Source organism: Gymnoscopelus braueri (assembly GCF_963280865.1).
Source record: "Gymnoscopelus braueri genome assembly, chromosome: 19".
NCBI classification, from domain to species: Eukaryota; Metazoa; Chordata; class Actinopteri; order Myctophiformes; family Myctophidae; genus Gymnoscopelus; species Gymnoscopelus braueri.
Window position 1 is genome coordinate 9,626,036 of NC_137621.1, and position 21,205 is coordinate 9,647,240.

General features: G+C 40.2%; 1 protein-coding gene across 1 annotated transcript in view; it reads left to right on the plus strand.

Annotated features, from left to right (window-relative positions):
• The window catches only part of LOC308074649 (uncharacterized protein), a gene marked incomplete at its 5' end in the record, with an annotated part of 51,734 nt that overhangs the window by 18,952 nt on the left and 11,577 nt on the right, over positions 1 to 21,205 (plus strand). Inside the window, 24 exons of the mRNA XM_080414156.1 lie at positions 2,025 to 2,099; positions 3,097 to 3,180; positions 4,578 to 4,640; positions 6,621 to 6,728; positions 7,218 to 7,280; positions 7,888 to 7,971; positions 8,322 to 8,384; positions 9,524 to 9,598; positions 10,598 to 10,705; positions 10,864 to 10,938; positions 11,813 to 11,887; positions 12,116 to 12,223; positions 12,332 to 12,415; positions 12,805 to 12,879; positions 13,473 to 13,547; positions 13,776 to 13,886; positions 14,001 to 14,084; positions 14,418 to 14,525; positions 15,191 to 15,262; positions 16,988 to 17,071; positions 17,720 to 17,782; positions 18,281 to 18,343; positions 19,574 to 19,636; positions 20,699 to 20,761. Coding sequence (XP_080270282.1) covers positions 2,025 to 2,099; positions 3,097 to 3,180; positions 4,578 to 4,640; positions 6,621 to 6,728; positions 7,218 to 7,280; positions 7,888 to 7,971; positions 8,322 to 8,384; positions 9,524 to 9,598; positions 10,598 to 10,705; positions 10,864 to 10,938; positions 11,813 to 11,887; positions 12,116 to 12,223; positions 12,332 to 12,415; positions 12,805 to 12,879; positions 13,473 to 13,547; positions 13,776 to 13,886; positions 14,001 to 14,084; positions 14,418 to 14,525; positions 15,191 to 15,262; positions 16,988 to 17,071; positions 17,720 to 17,782; positions 18,281 to 18,343; positions 19,574 to 19,636; positions 20,699 to 20,761 — 1,926 coding nt within the window. The remainder of the gene's footprint in view (positions 1 to 2,024; positions 2,100 to 3,096; positions 3,181 to 4,577; positions 4,641 to 6,620; positions 6,729 to 7,217; positions 7,281 to 7,887; positions 7,972 to 8,321; positions 8,385 to 9,523; positions 9,599 to 10,597; positions 10,706 to 10,863; positions 10,939 to 11,812; positions 11,888 to 12,115; positions 12,224 to 12,331; positions 12,416 to 12,804; positions 12,880 to 13,472; positions 13,548 to 13,775; positions 13,887 to 14,000; positions 14,085 to 14,417; positions 14,526 to 15,190; positions 15,263 to 16,987; positions 17,072 to 17,719; positions 17,783 to 18,280; positions 18,344 to 19,573; positions 19,637 to 20,698; positions 20,762 to 21,205) is intronic.

A 21,205-nucleotide genomic window follows, 5' to 3' on the forward strand; every position in this document is an offset into this window, starting at 1 on the left:
TCTAAGGCGCAATTAATGGCCTTTTTGAGTTTTCTCTCTGTGCGTAAGATAGCAATGCACCAAACCACACCTCATTTTAAGACCAACTTGCTTGCATGGGTGCAAGCAAATATCAATGGGATTGGTATTTAAGAAAGGGACAGGGCCCTCAATACCCTCATACCTGATTAACTACTTCTCCAAAGTGAGTGACACCCACAGTCACAACAATAGAGGGAGTAACCATGATCTGGTACCACCCACATTTTTAACAAACATTGGAAAATTCTCATTCTACTACTCTGCCACCAAAATGTGGAATGCCCTGAAACCATTCATTAAAGGATGTGTTTCCTTCAAAATTGGCCTGAAAAAGGAGACCACGGGGGGAGGTAAATGTAAATTCCCATCGGAAGGGGGTGTCATTCACTGCCGCCGTTTTTCCTTTTTCTCCTTTGTACATATAGGCTAGTGTTTGTGTTTGATTACATGTGTTATTGTGTAAATTCTTTGCTATGTTGATGAATTGAATTATTTGCTATGTTGATGAATTGAATACATATGGGACCACAATGGAAACAAGTCCCCGGGACGTTTTTTTTTGTGTTATACTTTTTCGCCTTAATGTCTTAACACGTGCTGTTTACATTTCTGACTAATAAAGTATTCAATCAATCAATCAAAAAATGATTATGTAATTATACTGTACATTATAACATGAGCTCTGGGTGTGAAAAGGACAATTGCGTCAGTAGTAAACTAGTAATGATAACTGTGTTGCACCCACTCTCGTCTGTCTGTCTGTCTGTCTGTCTGTCTGTCTGTCTGTCTGTCTGTCTGTCTGTCTGTCTGTCTGTCTGTCTCTCAGCTGTCTGTCTGTCTGTATGTTTAATTACACACTCATTTAGATGTGAGAGGTGAATGTGATCATCTAGCTCAGTGGTTCTCAAACTTTTCCATGTCAAGGACCCCCAAAATGATATGTATTTGGCTGCTGACCCCCCATCTGAAAAATCTTTTGTGCCAGGGATTTTTCCAAAAATAGCAGATATACAAGCTCATACTATGAACGGTAGTACAGCTGTAGTACAAGGGTTCCCAAACTTTTCAGGACACGACCCCCCCCCACAAAATAATAATATTTGAGCTGGGGACCCCCCACCCTGAAGAGCACTTGGGATTGTAGGAGTTGAGGCATTACATTAAGTTTGACTCTGTTCCACGGATAAATATTGTGAAGTTAAAGTGGTTAAAATGGTTGTGACGCTATATTACGTAACTCATTTTGCTGGGGACCCCCTGGTACCCCCTGGGGGTCCCCGGAACCCCATCTTTTAGAACCAATTATCTAGCTGGCGCAAGAAAAACCCAACAGAGTGTGTCTGTCTCTGCTGTCTGACAAGACAGCGGTTCTTGAGGGGGTCCCCAGCTAAAGGATTGATAGCTGGGGAAATAGGAACCAAATGGACCCTTATGGCCGGGGCTGTCACTCTGAGAGTTATGGTGGTCTGTGGTCTAATTCAGGGGTTCTCAAAGTGAGGGGGTCCGGGTACCCCCGCGGTCCTTGAGTGGGTTCCAGGGAGTCCCCAGCAAAATTGGTAAATAATATATCAAAATCAGTTTAACCTATTTAGACCTGGAACGCATCGGTGTCACTTTAGGTTTCTTTGGCTATTCAAAAATAGCAGTTATACAAGCTCATAGCGCGGCACCGAGTGCCGCGCTACGAGCTTGTATATCTGCTATTTTTGAAAAATATTTAAAAAATATTTTCCAGATTTTTTTCAAAAAACTTTTGAGATTTAGAATTTTTTAAAGAATCGCCTCAGGTCTTAATGGGTTAACCTATTAGCTATTTTCAACATATTTCTTTTTTGAAAGTTTTTAACACCACAAATCTTGTATGGGGTCTTTGGCACAAAACATTTTCAGACGGGGATCCAAGGCCAAATACAGGATCATTTTGGGGGTCCTTGACATGGAAGCACTGTGATAACAACAGACTCACTGATTCACACTTTGTACTTTGGTTTTTCTGATTCCAGCTCAACTGTCTGTCCTGGAGGTCAGACTGAAGTCCACCGAAGACAAAGTAGAATATCTGAACAAGAGAAACGCAGGTTACTGACAACATCGTCGTGTAGAACTGCAGTAGATGCAGTAATGCTGTAGAACAGTGGTTCTCAAAGTGAGGGGTCCGGGGACCCCCGTGTAGGCGGTCCTTGAAGGGGTTCCCCAGCCAAATTTGTTCATACAGCATCGCAATCATTTTAACCCCTTTATCCATATTTTATACATTGGCTATTCAAAAATAGCAGATGTACAAGCTCGTATACAGTAGCTTGTACATCTGCTATTTTTTTTTATTTTTTTTTTGAAAATCTTGAAAGTGTATGAAAAAGTTTGAATACTTTTGCTCTTCTCTTCTGCCGGTCCCTGGCACAAAACAATGATCAGATGGCGGTCCTTCCCCCGGCCAAATATATATCAATTTGGGGGTCCTTAACATGAGAAGGTTTGAGAACCACTGCTGTAGAAGATAGATAGATGTTGTGGTATTGTAGTAGATACTGTAGTTGTACGGTAGTACAGCTATAGTAGTACTGTAGCACAAGGGTTCCCAAACTTTCCAGGCCGCGACCCCCCCAAAACAATCATATTTGAACTGGGGACCCCCCCACCCTGAGAAGCACTTGGAATTGTAGGAGTTGAGGCATTACATTTAGTTTGACTCTGTTCCACGGATAAATATTGTGAAAATGGCCGATCTACAAGCTCACAGCGCCTTGCACTGCGAGCCGTTGTGAGCTTGTAGATCTGCCTTTTTTTCACAATGTTTGCCTCTTTCTTGCGTAATATTTGACAATTTGGTATTAAAAAGGTCTTAAAATTCCTTAAATTGTCACTTTGGTAATGTGCAGATACCCTGTATACACTTATACTGCATGTTGGTTTTGTTTACGGTTGAGTGAGAAAACAATATTGCAATATTGATGATTAGCACCCCCAAAAATCTCTTGGGGACCCCCAGTTTGGGAACCACTGCTGTAGTACAGATGTTGTAGTACAGATGTTGTAGTACAGATGTAGTACAGATGTAGTTTCTTATGTGTTCAGCTCAAGTAGCAGAGCTTCCGTTCCTGAACACCCGACTGAGGTCGGTCGAGAACCACGTGGAACAGCTGAAGAGGAAGAATGCAGGTGAGCATCTATTCTACAACTTACAACTTGGGGGGGGGGGGGCTGGGGTTGCTCAATATATGTTCAATATTGTGTAATTGTGCAACTCTCATAAGTACGCTAGCAGAAAGCTCGTCGTCTATAACATCCATGTTCCGTGGAAAAAATGTTGTTAAAACATAGGCGCCCCACCGGAAGAGGAGGGCTGAGGGCGGACCAAACGGGCCAACATCCTGTTATCAACATTCTATTGGGCGGTCCCCCCAGAGTCAAATTCAAAGGGAAAAAAATGCAGTGGGCCCTGTTTTTCCCTTTATTTTTGACGATGGGTTCCCAGATTGCGATCACACAGACCTTTACTTGGCCGCACTTTGCGAGCCCTGCCTCTTGGCATGTCAAAGCAGCAGGCAGAGGGCCCATTTAAAGCATTATCATCATACCCCCTCAACCATCAACAGTAGGTGGGGGGCCTATGCTCATTTACAAATAAAAGTCTCCATTTTCTCCAAATGTATTTTGCGTAAAATCGTCATCAACAGCTGCCAACAAAAAAAAGTCCATTCGTACTACGTCATCATCAACCATTTGTGTGTGAATGGGTTCCACTGGCTGCACATGGTGCAGCATTGTCCACGAGGCATCAGGCTAATCGTAAACGGAATCGCTCAGTGGCTATAAAAAACATGGAGATAAAAACGTTAAAAACAAGCAATGTCTGATCCAAATTAGGTGCATTATAATATTTATTCGCTATCATCCTCCACCTTGTTGTAACTCCACATGAGCCTGATGTTACGGCGATGCATCCAAACTACCAACGTTACCTTCATGTGGGCCAGGGAGCCAGATTAACCCATTCAATCCGGCAACGCATCTGTGTCATTTTCGATTTCTTTGGCTATTCAAAAAATAGCAGATATACAAGCTAATGAACTTGTAGATCTGCTATTTTTTTTTTGTGTGCAAAATGTGTGCAAATCTTTGAATATATATTTTTAAAGCCAAAATTTTTAACTCAAATCTTTGCTTCTGGGGGGTCCCTGGAACAAAACATTTTGAGATGGGGGTCCGCGGCCAAATCCATATCTAAAAATGTTTTCTAAATCCTAACAGTCTGTTGCTATATCAGTGGTGCTCCAATTTTTCCATGTCAAGGACCCCCAAATTGAATGTATTTGACCACGGACACCCATCTCAAAATATGTTGTTCCAGGGACCCCCCCACGCCAGAAGCACAGATCGGAGTAAAAGAAAATCGCTTAAAAAAATACAGTATGTATGCATTCAAAGATTTTTCCACGATTTTTCGAAAAATAGCAGATCTTCAGGCTCATAGTGCCGCGCTATGAGCTTGTATATCTGCTATTTTTTGAATAGCCAAAGAAATCTAAAATGACACAAGATTTTTTGTCTTCCAGTGCTGTCATCTAGGATGTGTAACGCAGAGAGTCGCATGGAAGTGCTTAGGAAAAACATCTCAGGTCAGATAAAAAATAAAGAATACATTTAAAAAATTGAAAACATCGCTGTTGGGCAAAAACCTTGTATCTCCAAATTTCTACTTTTAATTTTAATTTTTTTAAGATATTTTTGGGGCTTTTATGCCTTTATTTGGACAGGACAGTAGGCTGACAGGAAATGGGGAGAGAGATGGGGGGGGGAGACATACAGCAAAGGCCGTCGGGAACGGGAGTCGAACCCGCGACACGCTGTCATGCTGGATTACCAGCTTATGTGGTATGCACCTGGACCTCTAGGCCAGCGGACGCCCCGTTTCAACTTTTTTTAATATATATTTTTTTGTCATTTAATGCCCTACTTTGTCACACAGGAGTGTCTAGCTCTGGTGTGGAAACAAGAACGCAAGGACTTTTTTGGACGGACCTTTTAGACAAAGTATTATGCTGTTTACACTTTTTTTGCCTAATAAAATATTCAATCAATCAATCAATCAAGCAAAAGTATCATGAAGGTAGCCGATCTACAAGCTCACAATGCGTCGCATTACTGAAAGGAGTCATGAGCTCAGTTCTGGGCTCTCCCTAGGCTGGCAGAGGGAGAGTAGCGCCCAGGATTACATAGGCAATTGGCACTGGGTGAAAAAATGGGTTACAAAAAAAATCTTTGTAAAAAGAAGATAACCGATCTACAAGCTCACAATACGTCTCATTACTGAAAAGTAGCGTTTTTTTTGGACATACATAAAGAGGTTTCCGCCTGACAGCGACGAAATTGATCATCTGTGTTTGGATTGTGTCACAGCTTACCTGAACCCTGTGTTTTGTACACCAGTAGTTCTCATACGTTTTTCGTGCCAAGGACCCCCAAATTGATCGCTGCGAACCCCCATCTGAAAATGTCTTGTGGACCCCCAGAAGAAAAGATTTGTGTTAAGAAATACAAAACCATTCAAAACGTTTTTCAAACACTTTCAAGATTTTTCAAAAATGTTCAAAAGTAGCAGACGACGCACAAGCTCGCTCGTGCCACGCTGCGAGCTTGTATATCTGCTATTTTAGAATAGCCGACGTATAAATGGATAAAGTGGTTAGAATGATTGTGATGCTGTATTAACACATGATTGTGATGCTGTATTAACCCCCTCAAGGCCCCAACGTTGTGAACCACTGCTGTACAAGACACAGTAATACACAATATTAAGTTTATAGTTTAGATTTTCCGTTGGTTTTTATTCTTAGTGTACTGTTGTTGTTGTTTTAATGATAGAAAAAAGAAACTACATAAAAAGATGAAATATGGACATAAAAAAACTGATGGGGACGTTGGACAATTAAAGGTTTGAACAAAACGTCTCTGGGACGTGTTTATAAATGTTTGAATGTTTTGTTACATTATTTCATATGAAATACATCTCGCTGATGTGAGGAACATAACATACAGCCAAATATTATACAAAACCTCATTAGTAAATACTAATACAATACATACAATGATGTCGACAGAAGTGCAGTGTGTGTGTGAATTACATTCAACAGCTTTCAAATCAACAGACTTTGACTAATGGTCAGCTTACAAATGAAAACAGTCGGAAGTCGATGTGTTAAATCAGGGGTCTTCAACAGGGGGTCCGGGACCCCTAGGGGGTCCTCAGAGCTACTATAGGGGGTCCGCCAAATCTTTGTGTGATTTCGTTTTTTTTTACATTAACTTGAACCATATAATTCGTTTTCTGAGGGGAACATTAGCCAAAAATAGCAGATCTACAAGCTCTCAACGCCTCGCGCTGCGAGGCGTTGAGAGCTTGTAGATCGGCTATTTTTGGCAAAGAGGCTATAGGTGTAGAGGGAAAAAATAGCAGACTAAGTAAATTTTTTTTTAATTTGAAACACAATTTTATACAATATAGAGGGGGTCCCTGCTTCATCTCTCTCTCAGCTAGGGGGTCCTTGGCCTGAAAACGTTGAAGACCCCTGTGTTACATTAAAACCTCTCCCCCCCAGACATGCCACCATGTAACAGTTCCTCCCTGGAGGCCGACCTGGCAGCCCTGGAGACCAGAGTGACAGACACAGAGGCGCACCTGGAAGAGATGCACAGACACAATACAGGTGACTGACTGACTGACTGAGGACTGGGTCCCAGATGATCAGCTTAATGTGCAAACATTTTTTCTCACTCCATAGTAAACAAACCAACATCCAGTATAAGTGTATACAGGGAATCTGTACATTTCTAAACAGACAATTTAAGAACTTTTAAGACCTTTTTAATACCTCTAAAATGAAAAAAATAAACTAATAATAAGACCATTACTACGTCAAAATTAACCAACAAATTATACTATAAAAAAATTCAAACATTGGCCAAATTGTGTGTGTGTGTGGGCCGATCTACAAGCTCACAACATCTCACATTGCGTTGTGATGTAAATTATGTAAAACTAACTTAAAACAATCAGTACCCACACAGATGCTTGAAGCAGGTCTGCTATAAGCAGCGCTGTTTCATTACACTTTCTTATTTTTTTTGATTTTATGTTTGTTTTTTAATAACGTGAATTGAAAACGATCTGGTGGGTTGTCTGTAACTTCTGTCAGCTCTGGACGTCATCCTGAATGCCAGCTTGAACCTGATGGACCACCTACAGTCAGACAATATAGGTAACCGACTGTCCTACTGTCTGTCTCTACGACACTGTCTCTCTCTCAGCTGTCCTGGCTGTCTCTCTCTCTCCTACACTGTCTCTCTCCTACAGTGTCTCTCTCTTAGCTGTCCTACTGTCTGTCTCTACGACACTGTCTCTCTCTCAGCTGTCCTGGCTGTCTCTCTCTCTCCTACACTGTCTCTCTCCTACAGTCTCTCTCTCTTACAGTAGCTGTCCTACTGTCTGTCTCTCCTACATAGCCGTCTCCCTCTCAGTTTTCCTACTGTCTGTCTCTCCTACACTGTCTCCCTCCCCACTGTCCGACTGTCCATCTCTCCTGCAAGTGTATATATCGTCCAAAACAGTTACTTTTTTCAGGATTTTCAAATTCAAAAATAGAAAAAGTAGAAGATCTACAAGCTCGAAACGCATCGCTTTGCACCGCGTTTCAAGCGACGCGTATATCTGCTACTTTTTATGCTTTTGTGAGACGCTGTAGCATGATCAAGTTGGGTGTTAATTTATGAAAAAAACACAAAAAAGTTTTATTGAGGTTTCTGCCCGACAGTGACGATATATATGATTTTACTGTGACTATTATTTGTCTTTTTTGCTGCCTCCAGACCAGCTGTCAGAGGTGGAGGCCATGGCCGTTCGTCTGAACTCCGGTCTGGTCCATTTACAGGAGATGAAGGCTCAGGTGACGGGTCAGTAATATTCAAAGACCATCTCTTAAGAGTGATGTTAAAAGTGTCGATACCAAAGGCCTCTCGGATGGCACAGTGGTAAAGTAGCTGCCCACCACCGCGGCGGTTGTGGGTTCAAATCCGCCGTGGTGCATCCGGCTTTGTCGAGCGTCTGTACGAACACAATTGGCCCCGTGTTTGGGGGCGGGGAGGGTGTCTTTCTGCATGTATTCCTATATATGGGCTGAGAGTGTTGAAAGAAAAACCTGTACACAAGACATAGAAAGACCTGTACGCAACACCTTGAATCTTGAAACCAGGAAGGTAAAAAGTAAGTTGATATTTAATTGAATGTTTTAAATGCTCCACAGCTGTCGAGGACAGACTGGGAGACGGAGAAACACTGATGGAAGAGTGGAAGAAAGAGGAGACAGGTGACAGATTCTATTCAATGGTGTACTTGAATACATGAACCCGAGCATCCCTATTCTTTTTTTTATTAAATTGTTATTGAGTGACATTATCAAACATAAATATCAAACATATCAGACCTACATTTCCCAAAAATAAATGTGCATGTGTTTAAAGCAGCACTATGTAACTTTTTAAACAACTATATAGCAACTATTTAGCAAATATATATCAAATATATATACATATCTGGTCCTCACTAATGCTCACAGTATTATAAGATGGCACCATTTCTGTCTGCTCACTCTGTGTCTCATTGGAGGGCTGTGGACAGTTCAGAAACATGTCTACCAGTGTCATCACTAATGGGGGGATTCCAAGTTAACCCATTAAAGGGCAAGACCACTTTGGTAGAGGTTTGGGCTGTGTAGTTACCTTGCCATGATGTAACTCCAATGGTGGACAAGAAATCAAAAATAATTCCTCCATTGATTAGAAATTGACAATTCTAAATATGCTCTTTATTGACTTACATTGTACGGTGAAACAGCTCTCAAAGTCACTATTTTAGCACATAAACAAACGTATACAAAGCTGATTCAGACAATATAGAACATCACCAAACCTAGTATTTGTTTGTTTTTTAATAAAAATGTCAAGTTCCAGTTGATTTCGCTATTTCTATTAGGAAGAAACTCCGGACTGGATCCGCGGATCCGCCCCAACCCGCCACGGAACCCAACCCGCCTCAACCCGCCCCGGGAACCCATATATAAATCTATGGCTCAACCCGCCCGCGACCCGCGGTGGGAATATATATATATTATATAGCGCTCTTTTAAGTACCCAAAGTCGCTTTAAATGTCTACAGTAGCACAACATTGTCATGGGCTAAATAAACAAGCATGTTGTTCAAAATAGGGTTTATTTATTTATTTTCGTGTGAGAGCGGCTGACCCGCTCACCCGCAGCCCGCATAATTGCCTCTGAAATCCTGACTCGACCACCCTCGCCGCGGGTTGACCCGCGACGAGGCTCATCACTATAAGACACGCAAAATAGGGCCCGCAGAGTGAGAAGACAGATAGGGTGCAAAAATGGGTGAAGGTTGAAAATGGGTGAAAATGGTTGTTTCGAATGATTCTATGTTTGCATTTTTCAGCCCAGTTCTCAGATCTGTCAGCTGATATGTTTTCTATGGAGGCCAGACTGACAGACATTCTGTCACAGAATCAAGGTAAGACAACGTTTGTCTTTTATACTTTATCATTTTACAAAATACAAGAGACTATTGTCAATTTGTTCTATTAGTACCTTCTGTGTAGGGATGCAATATGGTTAATCGATTTGAATAACATGATCAATTTTCAAAAAAGAGTGGTAGATCTGCTCTTTTCACAGTTTTTCTGTGTGCAACGAGATAAGATGGGTCTTATATAGGTGCTTAATCACACTAATCAATTTATTTGACCAAAACAAATCTATTAGAATTGTTTGTTGGTTTGTTTATATAACAATGTAATTAAATATATATCTTTTAAGCGCTTCTCGATTATTCAGTTAAGTAGCCAGACTTCTGTGTACACTTGGTAATTTTGCTTCTTTTGCTAATATACTCGGGAGAAACGCTGGCTTCTAACGATCTTATAAAAAAGCCGAAAGGACCGTTTCAGAGTTACAAACCTAAAGGCTGTTATCTATCAAAGGAATCTGATAGAGTTGGTGTCGAAGTGTCCTTGAGCAAGACGCTGAACCCCTAATTGCTCCCGATTAGCAGGTTGGTGCCTTGCATGGTTTCCTCCGCCATCGGTGTATGAATGTGTGTGTGAATGTAATGCACAATCTATGTAAAGCGCTTTGGATAAAAAGCGCTATATAAATGCACCATTTACCATTTTGTATCTTGTGTGATATGGATTTTCCCCCTTTCCCCCCCCCCCCAAAGTTTACTAAGTATTGAGGGTTTCAGTGGTTTAATGTCTGAAATAAACAAAACACATTAATTCACATAACACTGATAGTCTATGAAGCTATCTATGAAATTTATGAAAGCGTTTAATCTGTAACACAATATTATACAATATGTAGTGGGGGTCCCTTCTTCATCTGTCTCTCAGCTAGGGGGACCTTGGACTGAAAAACGTTGAAGACCCCTGCATTAGACAGTATTTAGTCGGTACAGACGAGCACTTATTGCTTCTCGTTAACATTCAGTTTGTCAACTGTCTCCTCTCAGCGTTGTGCAGGTTGAACCAATCGGATCAGGAGTCTAAACTGTCTGAGTTGGAGAACAGAGTGACAGCCAGCCAGGCACAACTGGACCAGTTGAAGACGCACAACACAGGTTGATCTGTCCTCTTTTACACTGCTGCATTTTATTAATTTTTTATTTCTCTTCTTAATTTCAGCTCATGCTGCACATCTATACATTTTGTTTTCCTGTCTGTCTCTTGTTGTTAATGCATGTATTTATTTATTTATTTGCTTGTTGGATTATTTCAGTGCAACTATCGGGTCTGTCAGCTGAGTTATCTTCTATGGAGTCCAGACTGAAAGACGGTCAGACAGAAAAAGAAGGTAAATAGTTTTACATTGTTTGGTTGGTATAAACGATACATTAGACTCATAACCCATTCATACAGTAGACCATTAGGCACAACATTTATTTAGTTTGATGACTATACATTAGACACAACATCCATGTAGTCTATACATTAGACACAGCGTCCATTTAGATCATACATGGGCAACTGGCGGCCCGGGGGCCACATGCGGCCCCCACCTTCACTTGATGCGGCCCACAGGTTAATATAGGAATACGGATATATTATTGATTGATTTAATAATTGATTTACAATTGCAAACATGACCCGCTTTAATTACAGTCTGTATTAGTAGCTTAATGACTAGTTTTACAATTCCAATGTATTTGTATTTAAGTTCATAAAGTTAACATAAGTATAACTAAATGCATTTGAAATGAAAGAAAAATGTTACTTTTCAGGATTCCAATTCAAAAATAGCAAAAATAGCAGATCTACAAGCGCACTGCGACGCGTTTTGAGCTTGTAGATCGGCTATTTTTGCTATTTTTGTGTGACATAGAATGGCACAGTACGGCATTTATTTACTATAAATACGGAGATAAGAGGTGTCTGTCCGACAGTATATGCATTGTGGCCCTCTGGAGTGAGTGTGGAAATATAGTGTCCCTCTCCATCATCAAAGTTGCATCACCCCTGATTTAGATAGTAGACTATACATTAGACACAACATCCATTCAGACAGTATGTGTTCGGAGTCATGTGATGAACATGTATCACCCAGATGTTTTCATATTGCATACCAATTGGCTGCAATTGGCTTTCAAAATCTCTGAAAGGGGCCTCTTTTGCAAAAAAAAGAAAGAAAAAATATGATTGTGTGTTTATTTGCTTGTTGATTATTTCAGTCCAGCTATCAGGTCTGTCAGCTGAGTTATCTTCTATGGAGTCCAGACTGAAAGACAGTCAGGCAGAAATAGAAGGTAAATAGTTTTAAGTTGTGTTTGATTGTTGACACATACTCCATTCAGACAGACTATTTAGTAGATTTAACATCCATTAATAAACTAGACTATACATTAGACACAACATCCATGGATGCATTAGACTATACGTTGAGCACAACATCCATTCAGACAGACTATATACATTAAAATTAGAAGAAACGTTGCTTCTTTTTAACGTTCAGTTTGTCCACCGTCTCCTCTCAGCGTTGTTCAGGTTGAACGAATCGGATCAGGAGTCTAAACTGTCTGAGTTGGAGAACAGAGTGACAGCCAGCCAGACACAACTGGACGAGTTGAAGACACACAACACAGGTTGATCTGTCCTCTTTTATACTGCTGCTTCAATGAAAGGACATAATGAGCAGAGGAATGTCACTTCAACATAAAAACGACAACATTCATGTTTTGTTTTGATTTCAGCTCATGCTGCCCAGCTGTCATCTGTAGACACCAGAATGACTTTTACTGAGAACACGCTGGCGGGGGTGAAGAATGAGACTGCAGGTTAGTACATCTATAGTCTTGTGTGTAGCCACACAACTATTCCACAATCTCCTGAATGTTTTGTGCACACTACCAGTACGCCAAGTAAGACACTCCACCACAGTTGTTTTTTTCAAATCGCCCTAATGGTGATGCTATACCAGTCTGCTTTATACAGCATAAACCGTATGGTCGTACAATCAAAATTTAGCATTTTGTTCTACAGATTTTGTCCCAAGACCCACACAACTCGCTTCGGAGTCATGTGATGAACATGTATCACCCAGATGTTTTCATATTGCATACCGATTGGCTGCAATTTGCTTTCAAAATCTCTGAAAGGGGCCTCTTTTTTTTGCAAAAAATAAAAAATATGTTTGTGTGTTTATTTTGCTTGTTGATTATTTCAGTCCAACTATCAGGTCTGTCAGCTGAGTTATCTTCTATGGAGTCCAGACTGAAAGACAGTCGGACAGAAAAAGAAGGTAAATAGTTTTACATTGTTTGGTTGGTTGTAAAACGATACATAGATTAGACTCATAACCCATTCATACAGTAGACCATTAGGCACAGCATTTATTTAGTTTGTTGACTATACATTACACACAACGTCCATTCAGACAGTTGACTATACATTAGACACAACATCCATTCAGACAGACTAATACATTAGACACAGCAACCGTAGTATATTATACTACGTTAGACAGTATTTAGACAGTATAATATACTACGTTAGACAGTATTTAGACAGTAGAATATACTACGTTAGACAGTATTTAGACAGTAGAATATACTACGTTAGACAGCATTTAGACAGTATAATATACTATATTAGACAGCAGATGAGCACTCGTTGCTTCTCGTTAACGTTCAGTTTGTCCACCGTTTGTCCACCGTCCACCGTTTATAGGTTATGAATTTCATCATGCGTCTCACTAGCCAATCACAGAGCTTCAGCAAAGGGTCTGAATACTTATCAGCCAATCACAGTACAGTCTTTCCAACCCCACTTATAGGAGCGGTTACACCGCTCAAAAATATGATTGTGTGTTTATTTGCTTGTTGATTATTTCAGTCCAGCTATCAGGTCTGTCAGCTGAGTTATCTTCTATAGAGTCCAGACTGAAAGACAGTCAGACAGAAATAGAAGGTAAATAGTTTTAAGTTGTGTTTGATTGTTGACACATACTCCATTCAGTCAGACTATTTAGTAGATTTAACATCCATTAATAAACTAGACTATACATTAGACACAACATCCATGCATGCATTAGACTATACGTTGAGCACAACATCCATTCAGACAGACTATATACATTAAAATTAGAAGAAACGTTGCTTCTCGTTAACGTTCAGTTTGTCCACCGTCTCCTCTCAGCGTTGTTCAGGTTGAACGAATTGGATCAGGAGTCTAAACTGTTTGAGTTGGAGAACAGAATGACAGCCAGCCAGACACAACTTCAACAACAGTTGAAGACACACAACACAGGTTGATCTGTCCTCTTTTACACTGCTGCTTCAATGAAAGGACATAATGAGCAGAGGAATGTCACTTCAACATAAAAACGACAACATTCACATTTGTTTGTTTTTTTATTTTCAGCTCATGCTGCCCAGCTGTCATCTGTAGACACCAGAGTGTCTTCTACTGAGAACACGCTGGCGGAGGTGAAGAATGAGACTGCAGGTTAGTACATCTATAGCCTCGCGTGTAGCCACACAACTATTCCACAATCTCCTGAATGCTACAGAGTCTGGAACTACACCTCCCGAAATCCGAGAGAGGTGGAAGTCCGAGGTGTGTGTGTGTGTGTGTGTGTGTGTGTGTGTGTGTGTGTGTGTGTGTGTGTGTGTGTGTGTGTGTGTGTGTGTGTGTGTGTGTGTGTGTGTGTGTGTGTGTGTGTGTGTGTGTGTGTGTGTGTGTGTAATAGTATGTAATAGTATAATATACTGTATTCGATAGCAGATGAGCACTCGTTGCTTCTCGTTAACGTTCAGTTTGTCCACTGTCTCCTCTCAGCGTTGTTCAGGTTGAGCCAATCGGATCAGGAGTCTAAACTGTCTGAGTTGGAGAACAGAGTGACAGCCAGCCAGACACAACTGGACCAGCTGAAGACACACAACACAGGTTGATCTGTCTGCTTTTCAGGGGTCCTTGGGGGGGTTCCAGGGGGTCCCCAGCAAAATGTGTTAATATAGCATCACAATAATTCTAACCACTTTAACCTTTTATACTTTAGGCTATTCAAAAATAGCAGATTTACAAGCTCATAGTGGCATGAGCTCTCTGAGATTTTTGAAAAATCGTGAAAATTTGGGCACATCTTTGAATATAATATTTTTTAAAGCGAATTTGTAACTCGAATCTTTGCTTCTTGGGGGGGGGGGGGGGGGGCTGGAACAAAATATTTTGACATGGGGGTTCGCAGCCAAATACATATCATTTTGGGGGTCCTTGACATGAAAAGGTTTGAGAACCACTGAATTAAAGGACATAAGAGCAGAGGAATGTGTCACTTCAATATTAGAGATGTACCAATACTATTTTTTCCTTCCCGATTCAGACACCAATAACTTGCATGTCGGTCGATACCGAGTACCGATCCGATACCAGTGTGTAATCTAAACAAATCTCAAAGTTTGCGAACCACTGATCTAGAAATAAAACAAAAAATGCCATTTTAGGCAGTACTATATATAGGCAGCTTTTCCGATACTGGTATGGGTATCGGAACAAACTCTATTCAACATTAAACGACATCATTCATGTTTGTTTTAATGGCTTAATTTCAGCTCATGCTGCCCAGCTGTCATCTGTAGACATCAGAGTGAACAAACTGGTGGAGGTGAAGAATGATACTGCAGGTTTGTACATCTATGGATTTGTTTTCTGTCTTGTCTCTCTTTGTTATCTCTATCTTTGTGTTGATTTCATCGACTAAAACTACGACAAAAATGTGCGTCTAGCCGTCTTCTACCTTTTTTCACTGATGAAAACTAAATAAAAGCCAAGCTACGATGACTAAAACTAAGACTAAATATATTGACAATTTCATCAACAAATAAAAACTAGACTAAAATCCTCACAACGCGTCGCGCTGCGACGCGTTGTGAGCTTGTAGATTGGCTATTTTCAGCATGCAAGTGTAAAATCAGCCATTACGACGCCAACTTGACCAATCATTGAGCCCAAAACCAGAGCAGCGTTCTTCTCTGTGGCTGAACAGCAGCACTCATATGAGGAAGTAAAATGTATAATAAGCAAGAAAGGAAACACGGCCGCAATAAATAGATCCAGGGCAAAGTTTGCAGTCAAATTAAATGCACAAGTCGTCCAAAAATATATACAATTTATATACAAGTCCATAAATATATAATTCAGTTAGGCTTAAACATGAGGAGTTTAAGTGAATATTGGAATTATCGCCTACTAATCTACAATGCTATATTATATGCGCCATGCAATGTTGACATTACATGGAATCCATCTATTTATATATCTGCAGTTCCTGTAATATATTATCAAACATCTAACAACGATATGAACTATAGTGTTAATGAGTCATTGTGAAACAATTATGATTCATGGTCACACACTATTTCAGTAATATAATTAAATTGATTATATCTTATTGTATTTGTTTCATTTTATTTGAATTCAGGGTAATTAAAATGAGTCTGTATACAAACATTTGTGTTGAATAAACTGTGTAAAAAGTCATTGGTTTACGATTGGAGTCATTGGACTAACAGCTATTTAACAAAACTTGAAGAACGAGGCACTGGATTAAAGCTTGACCAGGCTAACTTCACAGCTAAATTTCCATGGTAACTAAGGTAGGATTGCTTAAATTTGCTTTCGTGAAACCGATTCATGGATAAAGTTATCCAGGGTTAACTGGGTGAGATAATCTGGCAAGATAATTCAGCTTTCATGAAACCGATTCATGGCTAATCCTGTGAAACAGGCCCCTGTGCGTCCAGTCTCAATGTTGGTAAACAAATAATTGGTCTAAAAGTTTTTTATGAGCATACACTGACTGGCGATTGTGGAGAATCGATTCAGTGTCCCCCACACACACACACACACACACACACACACACACACACACACACACACACACACACACACAGATCTACAAGCTACAAGTAAACATTTAATATGCTACTAGTTAGCAAGAGAAATGACACACTATCCAAAAGTATAAAGAGGATATGTGTCTGAAAATGGGGCATTTAAAGATGAATATGGACAGCAAAATGTTACCTGGTGTCAGCAATGCAAAGCCGTTGTGTTTCATCGGCTACACAGGTTTTGGCTGCTTGCAAGCCAAGGAGTATAATTTAAATACTATAATATAATATAAACACCACAAGATAAAGCATGGAATGGTACCAGGCAAGTAATATAAAAGTTTAATTAGCATCCTTCAGGTGGGAGATTCTCTATGGACATTATAGCTATAATAGCCTATATGTAGGACTGTCAGTCCAATATTGTGAAATGAAAATAATAAAATCATTATTGTGTGACCCGATCAGTGTCAAAAATGTCAACACTCATGTTTTGTTTAAATGGCTTCATTTCAGCTCATGCTGCCCAGCTGTTTTCTTTAGACGCCAGAGTGACTTCTACTGAGAACCAGCTGGTGGAGGTGACCCTTCAGGATTCAGGTTAGTTGATGTGATTAATTCATCACATATATCAGTGGTTCTCAAACTTTTTCGTGTCAAGGACCCCCGAAATGATATGTATTTGGCCGCAGACCCCCATCTTAAAATATTTTGTTACAGGGACCCCCAGAAGCACAGATTTGAGTTACAAATGTTTGCTTTAAAAAAAAATATATACTTTTAGTTTGTCGATTACTTTTGATGTGATGAAGAATTCATTTTAGACGTATTAAATAGGTCTTAAAAGTCATTAAATTGTAACTTTGGAAATGAGCAGACAGCCTCCCTGTATACAGTACATACTGTATGTTGGTTTGTTTGGGTGAATGTTATGCCCATTTTAATGTACTGTGGATAAAGTAGCTATTTACGTCTATTGTATATGTTCTAGGAATGTTATTTTTCTTTCTTTCTTGCTTTCTTGCTTTCTTGCTTTCTTTCTTTGTAGACACCTCGTAGCTTTCAACTTCTAACAGTGTGCGTTGGCTTTAAACCTTGAATCACTTGCCTTGAGGCTATAATACACTTTTCTTTCATAATCTTCTCATAGTCATCGTCTTCGTCTTCTGTTCTTATACTCTTGTTATTATTGAATGTGAAGTGTGTAACGTTTAGGCTGTACTGACGGTTTCTGTGATGTTCATTCAGCGTTCAACCGCAAACTGACCATCACTGAGAGACAAGTCCAAGAAGTCAAGAGGAACTGTTCAGGTGACTGTTCATTCTGTTCTACTATTCTCTACTACAACGGTTCCCAAACTTTTCAGGCCACGACGCCCCAAAATAATCATTTTTGAACTGGGGACCCCCCACCCTGACAAGCACTTGGAATTTTAGGCATTACAATTTAGTTTGACTCGGTTCCACAGATAGCCATTCAAAATAGCCAATTTACAAGTGCCTCGCAGTGCAAGGCGCTGTGAGCTTCTAGATTCGTCTATTTTCACAATGTTTGTCTCTTTCTTACGTAATATTTGACAATTTGGTTTTAAAAAGGGTCTTAAAAGTCATTAAATTGTCACTTTAGAAATGTGCAGATACCCTGTATGCACTTACACTGTATGTTGGTTTGTTTACAATTGATAAACCCCCGGTTTGGGAACCACTGCTCTACTATATATGCTTTACTAATTGATGCCTTTAATCATTTCATATTATGCTATACTCCACTAAATGCTTTACTGTGCTTTTTTACTTTAATAATTTCAGCCCAAGACTCCAAACTGTCCCTCATGGAGACTAGAATGGCTGCCAGAGAAGATGAGGTGAAAGGTACAGTTACATTTCAGAAGTCCAACAGTAGATCAGCAACATGACAATCAATCAAACACATGAACCCTTGCATCCCTAATCTGGGGGCGAATATTAACCGAAAATAGCTGATCTACAAGCTTGCAACGTGAGCTTGTTGGCAGTGTTCATTTTGACAGAACATTTTGATTTAGACTTTTGAATAAAATTCCATTTAGTTTTAGTCATATTCCAGTTATTTGAAATGTTTTAGTTTCATTAGTGAAAAAAGGTAGTCGATTAACATTATTCATCATAGTTTTAGTCGACGAAATTAACACTGCTTGTAGGTCACCACACAACAAGCAGTGTTCTCTGTCCGTCGGAAGAGAATACATGGTGTATGGAGTGTATGGGAAATACTAGCAGACCTAGTTTAGAGCCCTGGGGGACCCCAGTCAACTAAAGGCTGTTTCAGACGGGGAGCGAGTGTCCCGGGCGTTCTCGCTGGGATCAGCGGGGATCTCGCCGCGATCATGGCTGTTTTGTCCTCCTGCGCGTAGCGGGGGAAAAAAGGTTGACCACAATCCAGCTCTTGCCGCCCACGGGCGTGTGCACGAAATGAGCACGAGCGCGAGAATTTCGCGGGACCGCCCTTCAACTTCTCTGTGTGTCCCAAATAATCGCCCACCTCTCATTGAAAATTAATTACTAAGGCGTGTCACTCGCTCCCTATCCTAAACGGCCTTAAGTAGGGTTTATGTAGTTAATCTCCTCTTTTTGCTGAGATTTGCTGTTGATGGAAAAAAGCGGGCCAAGTACAGCTGTAACTCCGGTCCGTTGGTAGAGGGTTTAACCCATTAAAACCGGCAAAGCAGAGAGAGAGAGAGAGAGAGAGAGAGAGAGAATATATAATTTTTCTGAAAACTCTTAGGATTTAGAAGGCATTTCGTTGCTCTCGGAATGAAACATCTTATCTCCATATTCTAACTTTTCGTGTTTTTTCGTAAATTAACGCCCTACTTGATCATACTACAGTGTTACACAAAAGCATCAAAAGTAGCAGATCTACAAGCTCGAAACGTGGCGTGAGTGGCGCCTTTTGAGCTTGTCGATCTGCTACTTTTGCTGTTTTTTCAGGATTTGAATCCTGAAAAGTAACTGTTTTGGACATTATGAGGTTTCCACCCGACAGATGATTTGTGGTCTTAATGGGTTTAAGTGGTTAAATGCTGGCAGGTTGAAAACATATTTAATTTGTTATCATTTCAGCTCAAGATGTTGAACTGACGTTCATGGAGTCAAGATTGACTGACGGTGAAAACAGAACCACAGGTAACAGAACTACAGATCCCCTTATGAAGGGAAAATATGTCTATTTTAAGTCACACTGTGTAGCCTAACTTCCATGTTAGTAGTCTTTTTGGTGACACCTCTGGTAGCGCCATTGGCTGTTTGAACTGCAATTCCCAGAATTCCGCTCAAAACAAACAACAGAAGTACCTCTCCAAAACCAACGCTGCCGGGTCCTAGCACAGAGGATATTTTTCTGCAACTACATTGTCAACTTTTTTAAAATTATATATTAACATTATATTATCATTAAAACCTACCTGTTTTGCCAATTATTCTTGGACCCCCTTACAATATCCTCACGGCCCACGAGTGGTCCCCGGCCCACAGGTTGAGAAACACAGGGGACAGCAGTACTAGAGGCCTCTCAGGACCAGGGCTATAGAGCATTGGTTTTCAAACTTTTTTTTTTCAAGGAACCCCAAATTGATATGTATTTGGCAGCGGACCCTCATCTGAACCCTCATCTGAAATTGGACCCCCAGAAGAGGAGAGATGTGTTTTAAAAAAAATCTAAGAGTTTGGTGACACCTCTATCAAAACATTTTTGATATTATTCCAAAAATGATGGTGATGCTATGTTAACTACTTTTCCTGGGGACCCCCAGGAATCCCCCCAAGGACCCCTGTGGGGTCCCCGGACCCCACTTTGAGAACCAATGCTATAGAAAACCCAAGTCTAACATCACTGCCGCTAGAGAGCGCTATCGCCCTGGGTCACAACGTTTTTTTTTCTATAGAAAATCCCTATAGGGTTATTTTAGATCGTGTCATATAAGAACTGTGTTCCAAAAATAAACAAATGAGCTTGGCGATTTTACTCATAGATATGAAGCATCATCTGACAGTGTACTGTATGCGTTGACTGTTTATTTTATTTGTATTAGTCAATTGACACGTATTGACTAATGTGTGTCAATTTGGGGGTCCTTGGTATGAAAGGGTTTGAGAACCACTGCTCTATTGATCATTACTAGAGGACGAGTGTGTTAGATGATCATCATGGAAGTGGAAACTAATTCTTGTGTTGTTTTGTGATTTCAGTCCTGGATGGCAGACTGGTTGCCATGGAGATCCAGGTGGAAGAATTGAAGAAGGAAAACACAGGTGCATTTTTCCAGTGGTTGCCGTGGAGATAAAATGCTGAATATATTTATTTAGATATACTGTATGAGATGTATATATATATATATATATATATATATATATATATATATATATATATATCCATCCATATAGTCAGGTTTTTCTACCTACAGCAGGGGTCTTCAACGTTTTTCAGGCCATGGACCCCTTAGCTGAGCGAGAGATGAAGCAGGGACCCCTACGTATAACATTTTGTTGCAGATTAAACTTTTTCATATAGATTAGTTTGACACCACTATCGTCATCGTTTATCTTTTCTATTAATATGTTGGATTCATGTGACATTTTCAGACATTCAACCTTAAACCCTCAATACTTGGTAAACTCTGTACTTGGTCTGCTCTTTTTTCCCTTTACAACCAAACCTCCCCACAGAGTGTAGGGATGTTAGGGCTCAAGTGGTTA